Consider the following 15,325-nt stretch of genomic DNA (forward strand, 5'->3'; position numbering starts at 1 on the left):
AAAATTTTGAGAAAAAGCACCGAAAATGGTACCACTTTGGAATCTTGTTTCCACAATAAGAAATTAATGTTACTCGCGTCATCAGATGCTCAATTTTGATATTTTACCTTTCTATCAAATTTTGACGCCTGAATAATTGCCGCCATTCTTAGCTCATCCTTATCTATGCGCCTTTTACAGCTTTTGCATGATGACCAGCCACTTTTGGCATATTCGGTACGCCACGGTAGACCTCGATCCATCTCTAAATCATACAAAGAGGTTTGAATAAGTTAGCACAGCTTGACTATTTGGTTTACTTTTCTGGTTAATGATGTATTTAAAAACCAAAACGTTATGTACGGGTCTTAGTTGCAGCAGAAGTAAGATGAGACTGGAAGTGAAGAGCTCAAGCATTGGTAGTAGATCCTGGCACTAGTGAACAAATTTGAGGATTTCATGTCGCTTCCATCACTAGAGGGAAAAAATTGGTCGAGTTTCAAAAAATTTCCTACCCATACATGAGGTAGCTCAAGCATATTTCCTAAAGCTACTTCGCAGAGGAGCAACAACCCGGTGTAGTTCTCTCGACTGGCGTGACAGTATTTGGCACTTTCAGAGACCTAAAAGAATCAAATATTTGAAGTTAGCAACCTATAATTTAACTCTTTATTAATGAATGAATGAATGAATATTTATTGTGCATATAAAAAACCACGAAGGTTCACGAGAATATACACAGTTGTAATGATATCATATTTGCATTTCCTAACTGTTAAGAATATCAAATGGAAGACAAATTAAAAACAAACCAAGAGAAACCTTATTAATCCAGCTCCTTGTATTTAACATTAAATATATCAAAATTTTCGCCAAAACTGTTAACTGTAATTTGCATTCTTTTAATTGGATTTAAGTGGTTAAGAGATTCTCTAAATGTTTTTCTAAACCTTCCAGACTTGGGGACTAGAAAGTCCAACCGTCCTAGCAAATCTGGAAGAGTTATCCTATTATTAATTAATTTATGTAGAAATTTAACGTCGTTAATAAGGAGAATGTGAGCTATAGTAGGAATGTCCAAATACCCTAGTAAAATATGGTAATCATATGGAGCCTTTTTCATGAAATAAGTATGGCAATATTCAATAAACTTCCGTTGCACATTCTCAAGAAGTACCTTTAGATATCTACTACAACCACACGGGGCACTTGTCTGGTGGACAAGGGTCCGGCTGAAGACGGTGCAGGCTGCCCTGCGCAAGCTTCAAAGGCTTGCCTGCATTGGTGTTACAGGGGCCATGAGATCGACCCCAACTGCTTCCCTGGAGGTGCTTCTTGACATGCTACCTCTTCATCTTTTCATTGAGGAGGAGGCTGTCATGCGGGCCTACAGGCTCCACATTAATGGCTGTTGGGTTCCAAGACTTTGGGATTACAGCCATACGAAGCTCTTTCGGGAGTACGCTGCACTTGAGCCGTCGTTAACGATGTGCTCTGACAAAACCGTTACCAGCTTTGATTTCACTAAGCCATTCAGCATCCACTTTCCCAGTCGGGCCGAGTGGACTAACCTGCTGCCTCTTGGCACTGGGGGTGAAACTATTTGGTTCACCGATGGTTCCAAGACTGATTCCGGCGCTGGCGCCGGCTATTACTGCCAAACTACAAGGGTCGGTTTTTCTGCTTGCCTGGGCACCTTTGCTAGTGTGTTCCAAGCGGAAATTGCCGCGATCTGTTATTGCGCAGACTACTGCATTAACAAAGGGTATAACGGACGGACTGTGAGGATTTATTCTGACAGTCAGGCCGCCCTGAATGCGCTGGACCAGTGTCAGATTACCTCTCAACTGGTGCGTAGCTGCCTTGATCTGCTAGCGCAACTGGCGTCCTGCAACAGGGTTCTGTTGTACTGGGTGCCAGGGCATAGCGGTTATTATGGCAATGAGCAAGCCGATAGATTTGCGAAAAGGGGCGCGGAGGCCAAGCTCTTGGGGCCGGAGCCGGCCGTCCCCATCCCCTACGGGCATGTCAAACGGAGCCTGCATGACAGGATGACTGTCATACAAAACCAGCTCTGGCATGACATGGATGGCCAGAGACAGACAAAACAGTTAGTCAATGGTCCCTGCAGGTCTCGTGCTAGAGACCTAATTTCGCTCAGCAGATGGGATATTAGGCTGGCCACCGGTCTTCTGACCGGACACTGTCGGCTAAATAGGCACCTCCATCTGATGGGTCTTGCTGACGACCCCCTCTGCAGGTCGTGCCAGGAGAAGGAAGAAACATCCGCTCACGTACTTTGCGAGTGCGACTTCTTCGCCTCGCTTAGACTAGAACATTTTGATTCACACACTGTGGAGCCCTCGCGGGTCTCCTCTTTTACGGTGGAGCGAATTCTTCGCTACGCTGCGGCTACGGGCCTATTCAAGGCCTGATTTTGAGGTTGCACAATATGCCTTTGGCATCGGTGCTAGGGCGTGAGCCCCACCTCATCAACAATAATAATAATACTACAACCACCCCAGGCCAAGCCACCATACAGGACCCGTGATCTCACTAGGGCTTGATAAAGAAGACGGAAATGGTCTAGGGAATGCAATTTCCTACACATCTTCAAGCAAACAGCCAGAGTACGGCGACTTAAAGCAACGCATTTATGTACTTGCTCGGTAAAATAAAGTCCTCTGTCAAAGATCACGCCAAGATCTCTCACAGTGGACTTAAGGGGTATGTGAGCGCCCTCAATGGTATAGTCGTTGGAAATTTCTCTAGCAATTCGCCTTGTAAATGTGACATGCACGGATTTGGTTGGATTTACTGGTATTTTGTTAAGAGAGCACCATCTTCCTATAGAGTCAAGGTAAAGTTGAAGTAATTTACCGTCTAACTTAGAATTAATACTTTTGAAAACTTTATTGTCATCAGCAAATTGAAGAATACGGGAATGTAAAACCGAAAATTGTAAATCGAAAAGATACATATTAAAGAGTAAGGGTTCAAGAGATGATCCCTGTGGAACCCCACAATTAACTTCGTATGTTTTCGATGTGATTATGCCATTGCATTTCAAGACATTGACTCGATTCGCCAGATAGCTAGCAATCCATTCCAAGATATCACCCCCCAATCCAAGGGCCTCTAACTTGTCATGAAGGTAAGAGTGGGAGACGCGGTCGAAGGCCTTGGCCAGGTCAAGGTATACAACATCGACCTGGCCCCGGCACTCGACCTCAGGAGCCACGTAATCCATAAAGGAAACGTGGTTCGTTTCCACACTCCTACCCGGAACAAAGCCATGTTGACAGTCGTTGGGTAGCAAGCTAAACCAACGCTGTAAATGTACGTGTACTACTCTATCAAATACCTTAGCGAGAACGCAAAGAAGGGAAATCGGACGGTAGTTTCGGACATCGCTGGATTTTCCAGACTTGTAAACCGGGACAATGACAGCTTTTTTCCAAAGCGTTGGGAATGAGTGAGTACGGAAGGATAAATTAAATATATGCTCCAATATAGGTAACAATATATTCCCACAGCCCTTGATAACAAACGACGGAATTTTGTCGAAACCAGTAGAGAGTTTGTTGGGTAGACGATTAATAGCAGCATATATGTCCGCTTGAGTTAGTTTTAAACAGTTATGAGGCGTTGTAACTAAGGTAGAAGTATCAAAAGTGTATTTTGAACTAGTTTCAGTATTGTCAGTCGAAATTGTTGAGAAATGCGCCATGAATGTTTCCCCCAATTGCTCCGGATCAGTAATGATTGTCTTACCAATTTTCAATAATATATCAGAGTGTCTGTCTTTTAGATTACCATTGATAAAACTCCAAAATTTTTTGGGTTGGGACAAGGCGTCTCGACAAGATTTTACTGCCATAGCAGCTTTGTCCCTTACTGTAAGCCTTCTCACCAACGAACGGGACAGCCTAAAATTAGCTATGTCGGAGGCTAACCCCGACCTCTTTTTCTTATTAAAATAATATTTTTTGCGCTTGATAGCTTTTTTGGAGGTCCAAAGAATACCAAAAGGGGAAGCCCCGATTATTACGCGGAATCTTGTTAGGGATCGAACTATCCATAGCTGACGTTATATATTCCGTTAATGTCTGGACACAAAAATTAACATCCTGCGAATCCAAAACCACCGACCAATCTGAATCGCGTAAAATTGAGTATAGCAAGTGATAGTTACCTTTTTTAAATTGATATACTGGTTGTAAATTAGGGGAGACCCTACAAATGTCAAATGGACAAAGCAAATAGAAAGGCGGATGGTAGTTGTCAATGTCCACAAATGGATCAAGGAGAGGTACAGTATCAATGCCGTGTACATTAGTAAGACAAAGGTCCAGAAGATTACCATAAGTGGGAGCTGGGTTAATTTGGTTTAAATTAAATTCATAACAAACATCGAGAACATGAGCAGCCTTAGTTCTAGTTTGGTGAGTGCATCCCACACTGCTACCCAGAGTCCAGTTGATACCGGGGAGATTAAAATCACCCAGAATCAGAATTTCACCGTCATAATCTACCAACGAGGATACCAAAACATTCTTAAATTTCCGATACTGAGCGTCGTCATCTGAGGGGCGAAAGTAACCAGTGCCAAGAAGAAGCGGAAGATTATTTTTTAGTTTAAACTCGACAAACACACCCCCTTCGGCACCTTCCAGGTCACTTCGACGGTGAAAAACAAGGGACTTCTTGATAGCAATGAGGGATCCCCCGCCCCTAACATTGACAGAATCCGGATCTGATCGATCCGCCCGAAAAATAGTATAGGAATTTGGAAAATAATCCGAATTAAAATGAGAGTGGTTAAGCCACGTCTCTGTTAAACAAACAATATCAAAATCATTAACGATTAGGTTAGTTAAAAAGGTACTAGACTTGGTTCGTAGACCGCGCACATTCTGATAAGCTATAGTCAGTTCTTTCATTCTTGGACATTTGAAGAATCCGCAGGGGAACCCGCGTCTGAGATTTCACCATGCAGTTCCGAGACATGTTTGTGCTCGTCTCTCGGTACCCCATGGAAATCTGTTAGAAAGCTGTTCGCAGGCCAAATATTGGGATCCCTCATTTTTGGTATGTCAGACTCATCATCACACGTCAAGTAGAATGACGAATGACGGGCATTCGGATTTTTAGTACGCAGTCTTATGCACTGCACCGACTGCACACCTGAATCAGCCCTCAAAAAATCTTGCAGTTCTTTCGACGTGATCCCAACATCCAACCCAGTGGCAAAGAGTGCTTTCTTGACCGCCTTCACTCGACGTGGTGCAGCCTTGATCCGGCTTGTCAAAGACACACCCGAGACCACAGGCTTAGATGCAGGAACATGACGAGTGGAGTTGATGTCAGTTTTTGTTTGCACAGCCTTGGGTAATGCTCCAGAGAATGAAGGAATGGAACCCTGTGGCCAGGGCAAGGCAGATGGGTTGAGAGCGCCAGGACGGTTAGCCAATGGTGGAAAAGATTGAGCTTCGTCCCTAGAAGCCCGTGACCCAAGCGGGGCTTGAAATGGTATTTGGCGACTGGCAAGTTCTCGACGAAGGCCAGCGTTCTCATTTTCTAATGAAGCCAGACGTTCTTGGAACTCTGATAACGTAGCTTGCATCTTAAGTAGGATGGTGTCGTTGCTATCCAATTTATTCATCATTTTGTCCAGTATCGAATCAGATTCCCTAGTGAGGCTATCAACGCTAAGTAGATGGACGAATGCTTCGTGCACCACCTCTAAGATGAGACCCTTATCGCCCTCAGCCAGCTTAGCAGGTGGTTTAGGCGCAGGTATGGCCCCATTGAACTCTTTATCGCGGGGTATGGCGCTATTACTATGTCGCCGAGCCGGACTTCTAGATTTGCGAGTAGCGGCTTTGCATTCCGTACAGGTAAAGTATGAATTAGGGGTACAATCTTTATGTACACGGCGCTTGCATAGTCCAGTGCAAAAATGACACTTTTGTTTTCCATAAAACCGATTATCGCAAACACATCAAGAGTCTGAAGAAGCAGGCATACCGTAGCAGACGATACCGGAGGTACAGAGTTTAATAAAAGGCTATGTGTAGTACCGTATCTGCAAAGTACACTCCTTTTCCAAAGTTGTAACCATTAGAAGGAGCTTCTGGTGGAGCAATACGAAGGCCTTGAGACAAAATGCCCATTAAGTTTGGGGTTCTGGAACCATGCCATAGTAGCTTTCTATTAGGGAATTTTTGGAATTCTCGGTAGCGTTCGCGTTCTCCCTGACGAGTAATTTTAAATATTTGATCGACTTCAAGTTCACAATCACTGTGAAAATCAGCGCCCGTGTTGTTTACGTATGTTAATAATGTCTCGAATTCTTCAGAATCTCTATCTAATACTTCAATTTCAGTTTTCAATTGTTCATAATGTTGATCTATTGGATCTTTGGTCGTTCCACCTTCCTCTTCAACTAACTTGTAACCGATCTCCACTTCAAGAAGGAAATTTGGCATTTCTACCTTGGATTTTATTATCTCAACATTATCCAAAAGAGGGACCCTTTTGGTTCCAAAATCATGAGGTATTAGCGTGAAGAATGTATTGGTGCAAGCTATTAGCTGGGCTTTCTTGTTTTCGTTGGGTTCATCGTCGAGTAAAGCCAGGAGTTCCGTCAAAACGGAATACGCCTCTTCAATTTGGTTCTTCGAAAGTTTTCCTAGTGGCATTTTCTTCAGATCAATTTCTAACTCCCACACGGCCTTGTTCATTTTCTCCACGTCAAAGATAAGGCGAATTAGTTCTTGGATGGCGGGCGTTGGGAAGTTTAGATCCAGATCCTACAACCAGTTTTTCTGAAGTTCCATAGTCAATGTCAAGTGGATACATATTATTAGGAACCTTTTTGGCAGTGTGGCGTAACTCCCACGGAGTTCCTGTTTTTTCTTCGAAAAGCCTTTTGAATTCGGCAACAGCTTCATACTTAGTAACAAAGTGTTCCGTCTTGTTATCACCAATAGTAGTTCCAACACGTCCCCAGCTCCGAAACACATAGTAATCCTTTCCTTCGTCTGACTTTAGAAGTTGAAGCTTGTAAAACGAATTAGATCCTTGAGTAACGACGACGTTTCCGAGAACAGCGTTGAAAGCTCCTTCTTCGTTTTGAAACACGTGTGTGCTGGCTTCAAGATTTGAATCTGGGTCAACAGCTACGCTGCCTTTCACTGTCAGTTTAACTTTCGTGCTCTTTCCAGATGAGAATGTTGAGTCACTATTTCCTACAGCCGCACTTTTGAGTCTTTTTTCAGCAGCGTAAGAATTAATTCTGTCTTGAGGATTTCCACCCCAACTGGCTATGCGGTATTGTTGGATCGTAGAAACTAAACCTCCATATTCCACAGCACTTAAAAAGTCCTCAGATACAACGTGAACATCGTGTTCCTTAGCTTCACGAATTTCCTTGATATTTTTCTCAACATCTTCCTTGGTACTTATAACGCAAGCTGTAGTTTTGTCAATTTGAGAGACAACATTGCCTCCTAATCTCGCTATGCTTTTCTTTAGAGAATCTTTGGAACTATGGAGATTACCAATCAACACTATTTTAGTATCGTCCAATGGTTGTGGCTTTCTCTTGACACCCGAGGTTGATGGCAAATTTTCTGGTGTACTTGGAGTAGGTGCGTTTGTAGGAATGTAACGGTCTTGCTCTATGTATTCGTAGCTGTTTAAGAATGCATATTCCTCTTTTAGGTGATCTGGAATCTGGAAAGGCTTTCTTCTTGGTAGTTTTATTACATTTGTACATTTGCTCCATTCGCTTGCATTTCCAGTACAGTGATAACCATCATTTGAGAAAACCAATTGTCCACCGTCACTATCTGTGCAAGGTTCAAGAGATCCAAACGTCATGATATCGGAAAGTCTATCTAGAATTTCGCTGTTTCCTGAAGGAATTTTTTGGTCGTTATATTTTAATAGTTCCACCATTTCTTTCTTTTAATATTTTTTTCAAGCTCGTCACGATGTTCATAAATTAACTGAGACTGTTCCTCAAGAATTTTTTTCTCGCCCCGATCAAGTAATTCCTCTTTCTTTATCTTATTTGGTGGAGTCACTTCAATTTTCTTTATCTTTTCTTTGATGGCCTTTTGATCTTCAACGCAGAGTGTCTTAAATCCTCGTATTTTAGATCCATCTTCAAAAAACTTCAGAGTTTCTCTCGCTTGTACAAACCAATCAACGTGATACCACGCTGGTAGTGGACCAAATCGTCTAGCTTTTGCACTCTGTCTGTCAAGTTTTGAAATGCGAGCTTGATCTTTTACGATTGTTTCTCCACAACCTTTACAAGATGACCGATTACTTTTGGCATATTCAGTTGAGAAGTCTTGAATTTCAATGGAGGAGCTTTTTCTCTTCGTTGAAGTTCGTTCCTTTAGATGGGGTATTGCTTGAAGCAGCAGGTGCTGCTTGAGACCCACTCGGAATTTCACTCCTTATTTTCTCTTGATCTCTCCAACGTAAATCCTCAAAGTGTGAGATGTCAGCCTCAGTTGACACTTTAAACTTTTGAGAAAAAGCACCGAAAATGGTACCACTTTGGAATCTTGTTTCCACAATAAGAAATAAATGTTACTCGCGTCATCAGATGCTCAATTTTGATATTTTACCTTTCTATCAAAACTTGACGCCTGAATAATTGCCGCCATTCTTAGCTCATCCTTATCTATGCGCCTTTTACAGCTTTTGCATGATGACCAGTGACTTTTGGCATATTCGGTACGCCACGGTAGACGTCGATCCATCTCTAAATCATACAAAGAGGTTTGAATAAGTTAGCACAGCTTGACTATTTGGTTTACTTTTCTGGTTAATGATGTATTTAAAAACCAAAACGTTATGTACGGGTCTTAGTTGCAGCAGAAGTAAGATGAGACTGGAAGTGAAGAGCTCAAGCATTGGTAGTAGATCCTGGCACTAGTGAACAAATTTGAGGATTTCATGTCGCTTCCATCACTAGAGGGAAAAAATTGGTCGAGTTTCAAAAAATTTCCTACCCATACATGAGGTAGCTCAAGCATATTTCCTAAAGCTACTTCGCAGAGGAGCAACAACCCGGTGTTGTTCTCTCGACTGGCGTGACAGTATTTGGCACTTTCAGAGACCTAAAAGAATCAAATATTTGAAGTTAGCAACCTATAATTTAACTCTTTATTAAAAGGCTATGTGTAGTACCGTATCTGCAAAGTACACTCCTTTTCCAAAGTTGTAACCATTAGAAAGAGCTTCTGGTGGAGCAATACGAAGGCCTTGAGACAAAATGCCCATTAAGTTTGGGGTTCTGGAACCATGCCATAGTAGCTTTCTATTAGGGAATTTTTGGAATTCTCGGTAGCGTTCGCGTTCTCCCTGACGAGTAATTTTAAATATTTGATCGACTTCAAGTTCACAATCACTGTGAAAATCAGCGCCCGTGTTGTTTACGTATGTTAATAATGTCTCGAATTCTTCAGAATCTCTATCTAATACTTCAATTTCAGTTTTCAATTGTTCATAATGTTGATCTATTGGATCTTTAGTCGTTCCACCTTCCTCTTCAACTAACTTGTAACCGATCTCCACTTCAAGAAGGAAATTTGGCATTTCTACCTTGGATTTTATTATCTCAACATTATCCAAAAGAGGGACCCTTTTGGTTCCAAAATCATGAGGTATTAGCGTGAAGAATGTATTGGTGCAAGCTATTAGCTGGGCTTTCTTGTTTTCGTTGGGTTCATCGTCGAGTAAAGCCAGGAGTTCCGTCAAAACGGAATACGCCTCTTCAATTTGGTTCTTCGAAAGTTTTCCTAGTGGCATTTTCTTCAGATCAATTTCTAACTCCCACACGGCCTTGTTCATTTTCTCCACGTCAAAGATAAGGCGAATTAGTTCTTGGATGGCGTTGGGAAGTTTAGATCCAGATCCTACAACCAGTTTTTCTGAAGTTCCATAGTCAATGTCAAGTGGATACATTTTATTAGGAACCTTTGAGGCAGTGTGGCGTAACTCCCACGGAGTTCCTGTTTTTTCTTCGAAAAGCCTTTTGAATTCGGCAACAGCTTCATACTTAGTAACAAAGTGTTCCGTCTTGTTATCACCAATAGTAGTTCCAACACGTCCCCAGCTCCGAAACACATAGTAATCCTTTCCTTCGTCTGACTTTAGAAGTTGAAGCTTGTAAAACGAATTAGATCCTTGAATAACGACGACGTTTCCGAGAACAGCGTTGAAAGCTCCTTCTTCGTTTTGAAACACGTGTGTGCTGGCTTCAAGATTTGAATCTGGGTCAACAGCTACGCTGCCTTTCACTGTCAGTTTAACTTTCGTGCTCTTTCCAGATGAGAATGTTGAGTCACTATTTCCTACAGCCGCACTTTTGAGTCTTTTTTCAGCAGCGTAAGAATTAATTCTGTCTTAAGGATTTCCACCCCAACTGGCTATGCGGTATTGTTGGATCGTAGAAACTAAACCTCCATATTCCACAGCACTTAAAAAGTCCTCAGATACAGCGTGAACATCGTGTTCCTTAGCTTCACGAATTTCCTTGATATTTTTCTCAACATCTTCCTTGGTACTTATAACGCAAGCTGTAGTTTTGTCAATTTGAGAGACAACATTGCCTCCTAATCTCGCTATGCTTTTCTTTAGAGAATCTTTGGAACTATGGAGATTACCAATCAACACTATTTTAGTATCGTCCAATGGTTGTGGCTTTCTCTTGACACCCGAGGTTGATGGCAAATTTTCTGGTGTACTTGGATTAGGTGCGTTTGTAGGAATGTAACGGTCTTGCTCTATGTATTCGTAGCTGTTTAAGAATGCATATTCCTCTTTTAGGTGATCTGGAATCTGGAAAGGCTTTCTTCTTGGTAGTTTTATTACATTTGTACATTTGCTCCATTCGCTTGCATTTCCAGTACAGTGATAACCATCATTTGAGAAAACCAATTGTCCACCGTCACTATCTGTGCAAGGTTCAAGAGATCCAAACGTCATGATATCGGAAAGTCTATCTAGAATTTCGCTGTTTCCTGAAGGAATTTTTTGGTCGTTATATTTTAATAGTTCCACCATTTCTTTTTTTTAATATTTTTTTCAAGCTCGTCACGATGTTCATAAATTAACTGAGACTGTTCCTCAAGAATTTTTTTCTCGCCCCGATCAAGTAATTCCTCTTTCTTTATCTTATTTGGTGGAGTCACTTCAATTTTCTTTATCTTTTCTTTGATGGCCTTTTGATCTTCAACGCAGAGTGTCTTAAATCCTCGTATTTTAGATCCCTCTTCAAAAAACTTCAGAGTTTCTCTCGCTTGTACAAACCAATCAACGTGATACCACGCTGGTAGTGGACCAAATCGTCTAGCTTTTGCACTCTGTCTGTCAAGTTTTGAAATGCGAGCTTGATCTTTTACGATTGTTTCTCCACAACCTTTACAAGATGACCGATTACTTTTGGCATATTCAGTTGAGAAGTCTTGAATTTCAATGGAGGAGCTTTTTCTCTTCGTTCTAGGGCTGTGCGAATACTCGAATTTTCGAATAGTATTCGTTTAATTCGAATCGATTATTCGATTCGACGAATCGAATTTGCCATTTGGAGAAAAACGAGTATTCGAATTAAGAAACGATTATTCGAAAAGAAATTCGAATAACCGATTTACATACGAATACAGTTCCCTTAACCGAATAATCGCTTCCAAGGGGCTAAATTCGAATAGAAAACGAGTATTCGATTGGAAATGGGAGGGACTGTGGTCACATGACATATATGAAGCTGTTTCGTTTATGGAATTTCATTGCCAATGCGCAATTCGCGATGTTTTGTTTTTCTCTCACCAATTACTCAGTCTTAGGAAAAGTTCCATTCTATGTGGAACTACAATATTTTTGCGTGTATTTAGGAAACGATTAATTGTTTTGAAAAGAACATCCGTCTGATAAAACCGAGTATTCATATTTTCGAGTATTCTTTTAAAAAACTAGTACTGCTAGGTGTATTTAGAAAACGATTAATCGCTTTGAAACGAATATTCGTCAGGTAAAACCGATTAATCGAAAAAAAACGAGTACTCGAACCAGCATTTTTGATAAACGAGTAATATTCGTTTGAACGAGTACTCGATTCGGATTTCGAATAGGAGATTTACTATTCGATTCGTATTCGATTCGGTTTGAAAAACCACTATTCGCACAGCCCTACTTCGTTCCTTTAGATGGGGTATTGCTTGAAGCAGCAGGTGCTGCTTGAGACCCACTCGGAATTTCACTCCTTATTTTCTCTTGATCTCTCCAACGTAAATCCTCAAAGTGTGAGATGTCAGCCTCAGTTGACACTTTAAACTTTTGAGAAAAAGCACCGAAAATGGTACCACTTTGGAATCTTGTTTCCACAATAAGAAATTAATGTTACTCGCGTCATCAGATGCTCAATTTTGATATTTTACCTTTCTATCAAAACTTGACGCCTGAATAATTGCCGCCATTCTTAGCTCATCCTTATCTATGCGCCTTTTACAGCTTTTGCATGATGACCAGCCACTTTTGGCATATTCGGTACGCCACGGTAGACCTCGATCCATCTCTAAATCATACAAAGAGGTTTGAATAAGTTAGCACAGCTTGACTATTTGGTTTACTTTTCTGGTTAATGATGTATTTAAAAACCAAAACGTTATGTACGGGTCTTAGTTGCAGCAGAAGTAAGATGAGACTGGAAGTGAAGAGCTCAAGCATTGGTAGTAGATCCTGGCACTAGTGAACAAATTTGAGGATTTCATGTCGCTTCCATCACTAGAGGGAAAAAAGCTTGTGTCCCATTCGACCGAATCCCAATCGACCGAACGCGTTTCCCATTCAACCGAAAACAGCCCAAATGTGCGGTTTGGGGAAAATATATATCAAAATTTAAAAAGCAAACGTTTTCACTTTTTATAAGGCTTTTTTTCCCCTACAGTTTTCGTTGTATATATATATATATTGATGTTTGAAATGTAAAATTTAACTTTAAGAGTGATTGATAACTGAGAGAATTGCTAATAAAGGCGGCTTTCTTTAAATTAATAATGGCTACTTGTTTCAATTGAATAAGAAAAAGGATAAAACTAGTTACTATAATTGTAGAAATCCCTCCTGAAAGGTTCGAATAATAGAAGTAACCTAACCTAACCTAACCTAACCTAACCTAAACCTAAACCTAAACCTAACCAAACCAAACCAAACCTAACCTAACCTAACCTAACCTAACCAAACCTGACCTACCCTAACCTAACCAAACCTGACCTACCCTAACCTAACCAAACCTGACAAAACCAAACCAAAACCTAACCAAACCTGACCAAACCAAACCTAACCTAACCTAACCTAACCTGACCAAACCAAACCAAACCTAAACCTAACCAAACCTAACCAAACCTAACCTAACCTACCCTAACCTACCCTAACCTAACCTAACCTACCCTAACCTAACCTAACCTAACGTAACGTAACGTAACGTAACCTAACCTAACCTAACCTAACCTAACCAAACCTGACCAAACCAAACCTAAACCTAACCTAACCTGACCAAACCTGACCAAACCAAACCTAACCTAACCTAACGTAACCTAACGTAACCTAACCTAACCTAACATAACCAAACCTGACCAAACCAAACCTTAACCTAACCTGACCAAACGAAACCTAACCTAACCTAACCTAACCTAACCTAAACCAAACCTAACCAAACCTGACCAAACCAAACCTAACCTAACCTAACCCAAACTAACCAAACCAAACCTAACCTAAACCTAACCTTACCTCACCAAACCAAACCTAAACCTAACCTAACCTAACCAAACTAAACCAAACCTAACCTAACCTGACCAAACCAAACCAAACCAAACCTAACCTGACCAAACCAAACCAAACCTAACCTAACCAAACCTGACCAAACCAAACCTAAACCTAACCAAACCTAACCTAACCTAAGCCTAACCTAACCAAACCTGACCAAACCAAACCTAACCTAACCTAAACCTAACCTAACCAAACCTGACCAAACCAAACCAAACCTAACCTAACCAAACCTAACATAACAGTAATGTTTTGGAAAAGGCATATTATTTGAGAAGTCAATGAAGCTAAACATGAACATTTCGGAAAAGGCGTGTCATAGTAAAATGATTTGTAAAATATTACTAACCTAACATAACAGTAAAGTTTTGAAAAAGGCATATTATTTGAGAAGTCAATGAAGGTATAAAACATCAATATTTTGGAAAAGGCGTAACATTGTTAAATGATTTATAAAATATTACTAACCTAACTTAACCAAACCAAACCTAACCAAACATAACAGTAATGTTTTGGAAAAGGCATATTATTTGAGAAGTCAATGAAGCAAAACATAAATATTTTAGAAAAGGCGTAGAATAGTTAAATGATTTATAAAATATTATTAGCCTAACCTAATCTAACCTAACTTACAATTTCCTTCTCTGGGTTTGAACCCGAGCCTCTGAATTAAAAGCCTGATATTCTACCATGCTGCTGCAGTGATTCGAAATCCTCACAGACATTTATTTAACTAATTCTTTCAAATAAATTCCCATTCAGCAGAAACCCGCCATTGGGCTGGAAATTTAAATATATTCTCCATAAAAAACCAAAAAGCGGTTTCGGTCTAATGGGATTCGGTCCAATGGGATAATACCGGAAAAAATTGGTCGAGTTTCAAAAAATTTCCTACCCATACATGAGGTAGCTCAAGCATATTTCCTAAAGCTACTTCGCAGAGGAGCAACAACCCGGTGTTGTTCTCTCGACTGGCGTGACAGTATTTGGCACTTTCAGAGACCTAAAAGAATCAAATATTTGAAGTTAGCAACCTATAATTTAACTCTTTATTAAAAGGCTATGTGTAGTACCGTATCTGCAAAGTACACTCCTTTTCCAAAGTTGTAACCATTAGAAGGAGCTTCTGGTGGAGCAATACGAAGGCCTTGAGACAAAATGCCCATTAAGTTTGGGGTTCTGGAACCATGCCATAGTAGCTTTCTATTAGGGAATTTTTGGAATTCTCGGTAGCGTTCGCGTTCTCCCTGACGAGTAATTTTAAATATTTGATCGACTTCAAGTTCACAATCACTGTGAAAATCAGCGCCCGTGTTGTTTACGTATGTTAATAATGTCTCGAATTCTTCAGAATCTCTATCTAATACTTCAATTTCAGTTTTCAATTGTTCATAATGTTGATCTATTGGATCTTTGGTCGTTCCACCTTCCTCTTCAACTAACTTGTAACCGATCTCCACTTCAAGAAGGAAATTTGGCATTTCTACCTTGGATTTTA

General features: G+C 40.7%; 1 protein-coding gene across 1 annotated transcript; it reads right to left on the reverse strand.

Annotated features, from left to right (window-relative positions):
• Positions 1-923: 923 nt before the first annotated feature.
• On the reverse strand, positions 924-4,894 carry LOC149666726 (uncharacterized). Its single transcript, XM_089841633.1, has 6 exons — positions 4,873-4,894; positions 4,583-4,813; positions 4,107-4,510; positions 2,881-4,063; positions 2,693-2,826; positions 924-986 (listed from the first exon to the last, which is right to left on the reverse strand). The coding sequence occupies exons 1-6, from the start codon at positions 4,892-4,894 to the stop codon at positions 924-926; spliced, it is 2,037 nt and encodes a 678-aa protein (XP_089697759.1).
• Positions 4,895-15,325: the final 10,431 nt, after the last annotated feature.

This window comes from Phalangium opilio, unplaced genomic scaffold (assembly GCF_054372755.1).
Source record: "Phalangium opilio isolate 3A_F unplaced genomic scaffold, DU_Popi_V2 ptg000060l_1, whole genome shotgun sequence".
Lineage (NCBI taxonomy): Eukaryota > Metazoa > Arthropoda > Arachnida > Opiliones > Phalangiidae > Phalangium > Phalangium opilio.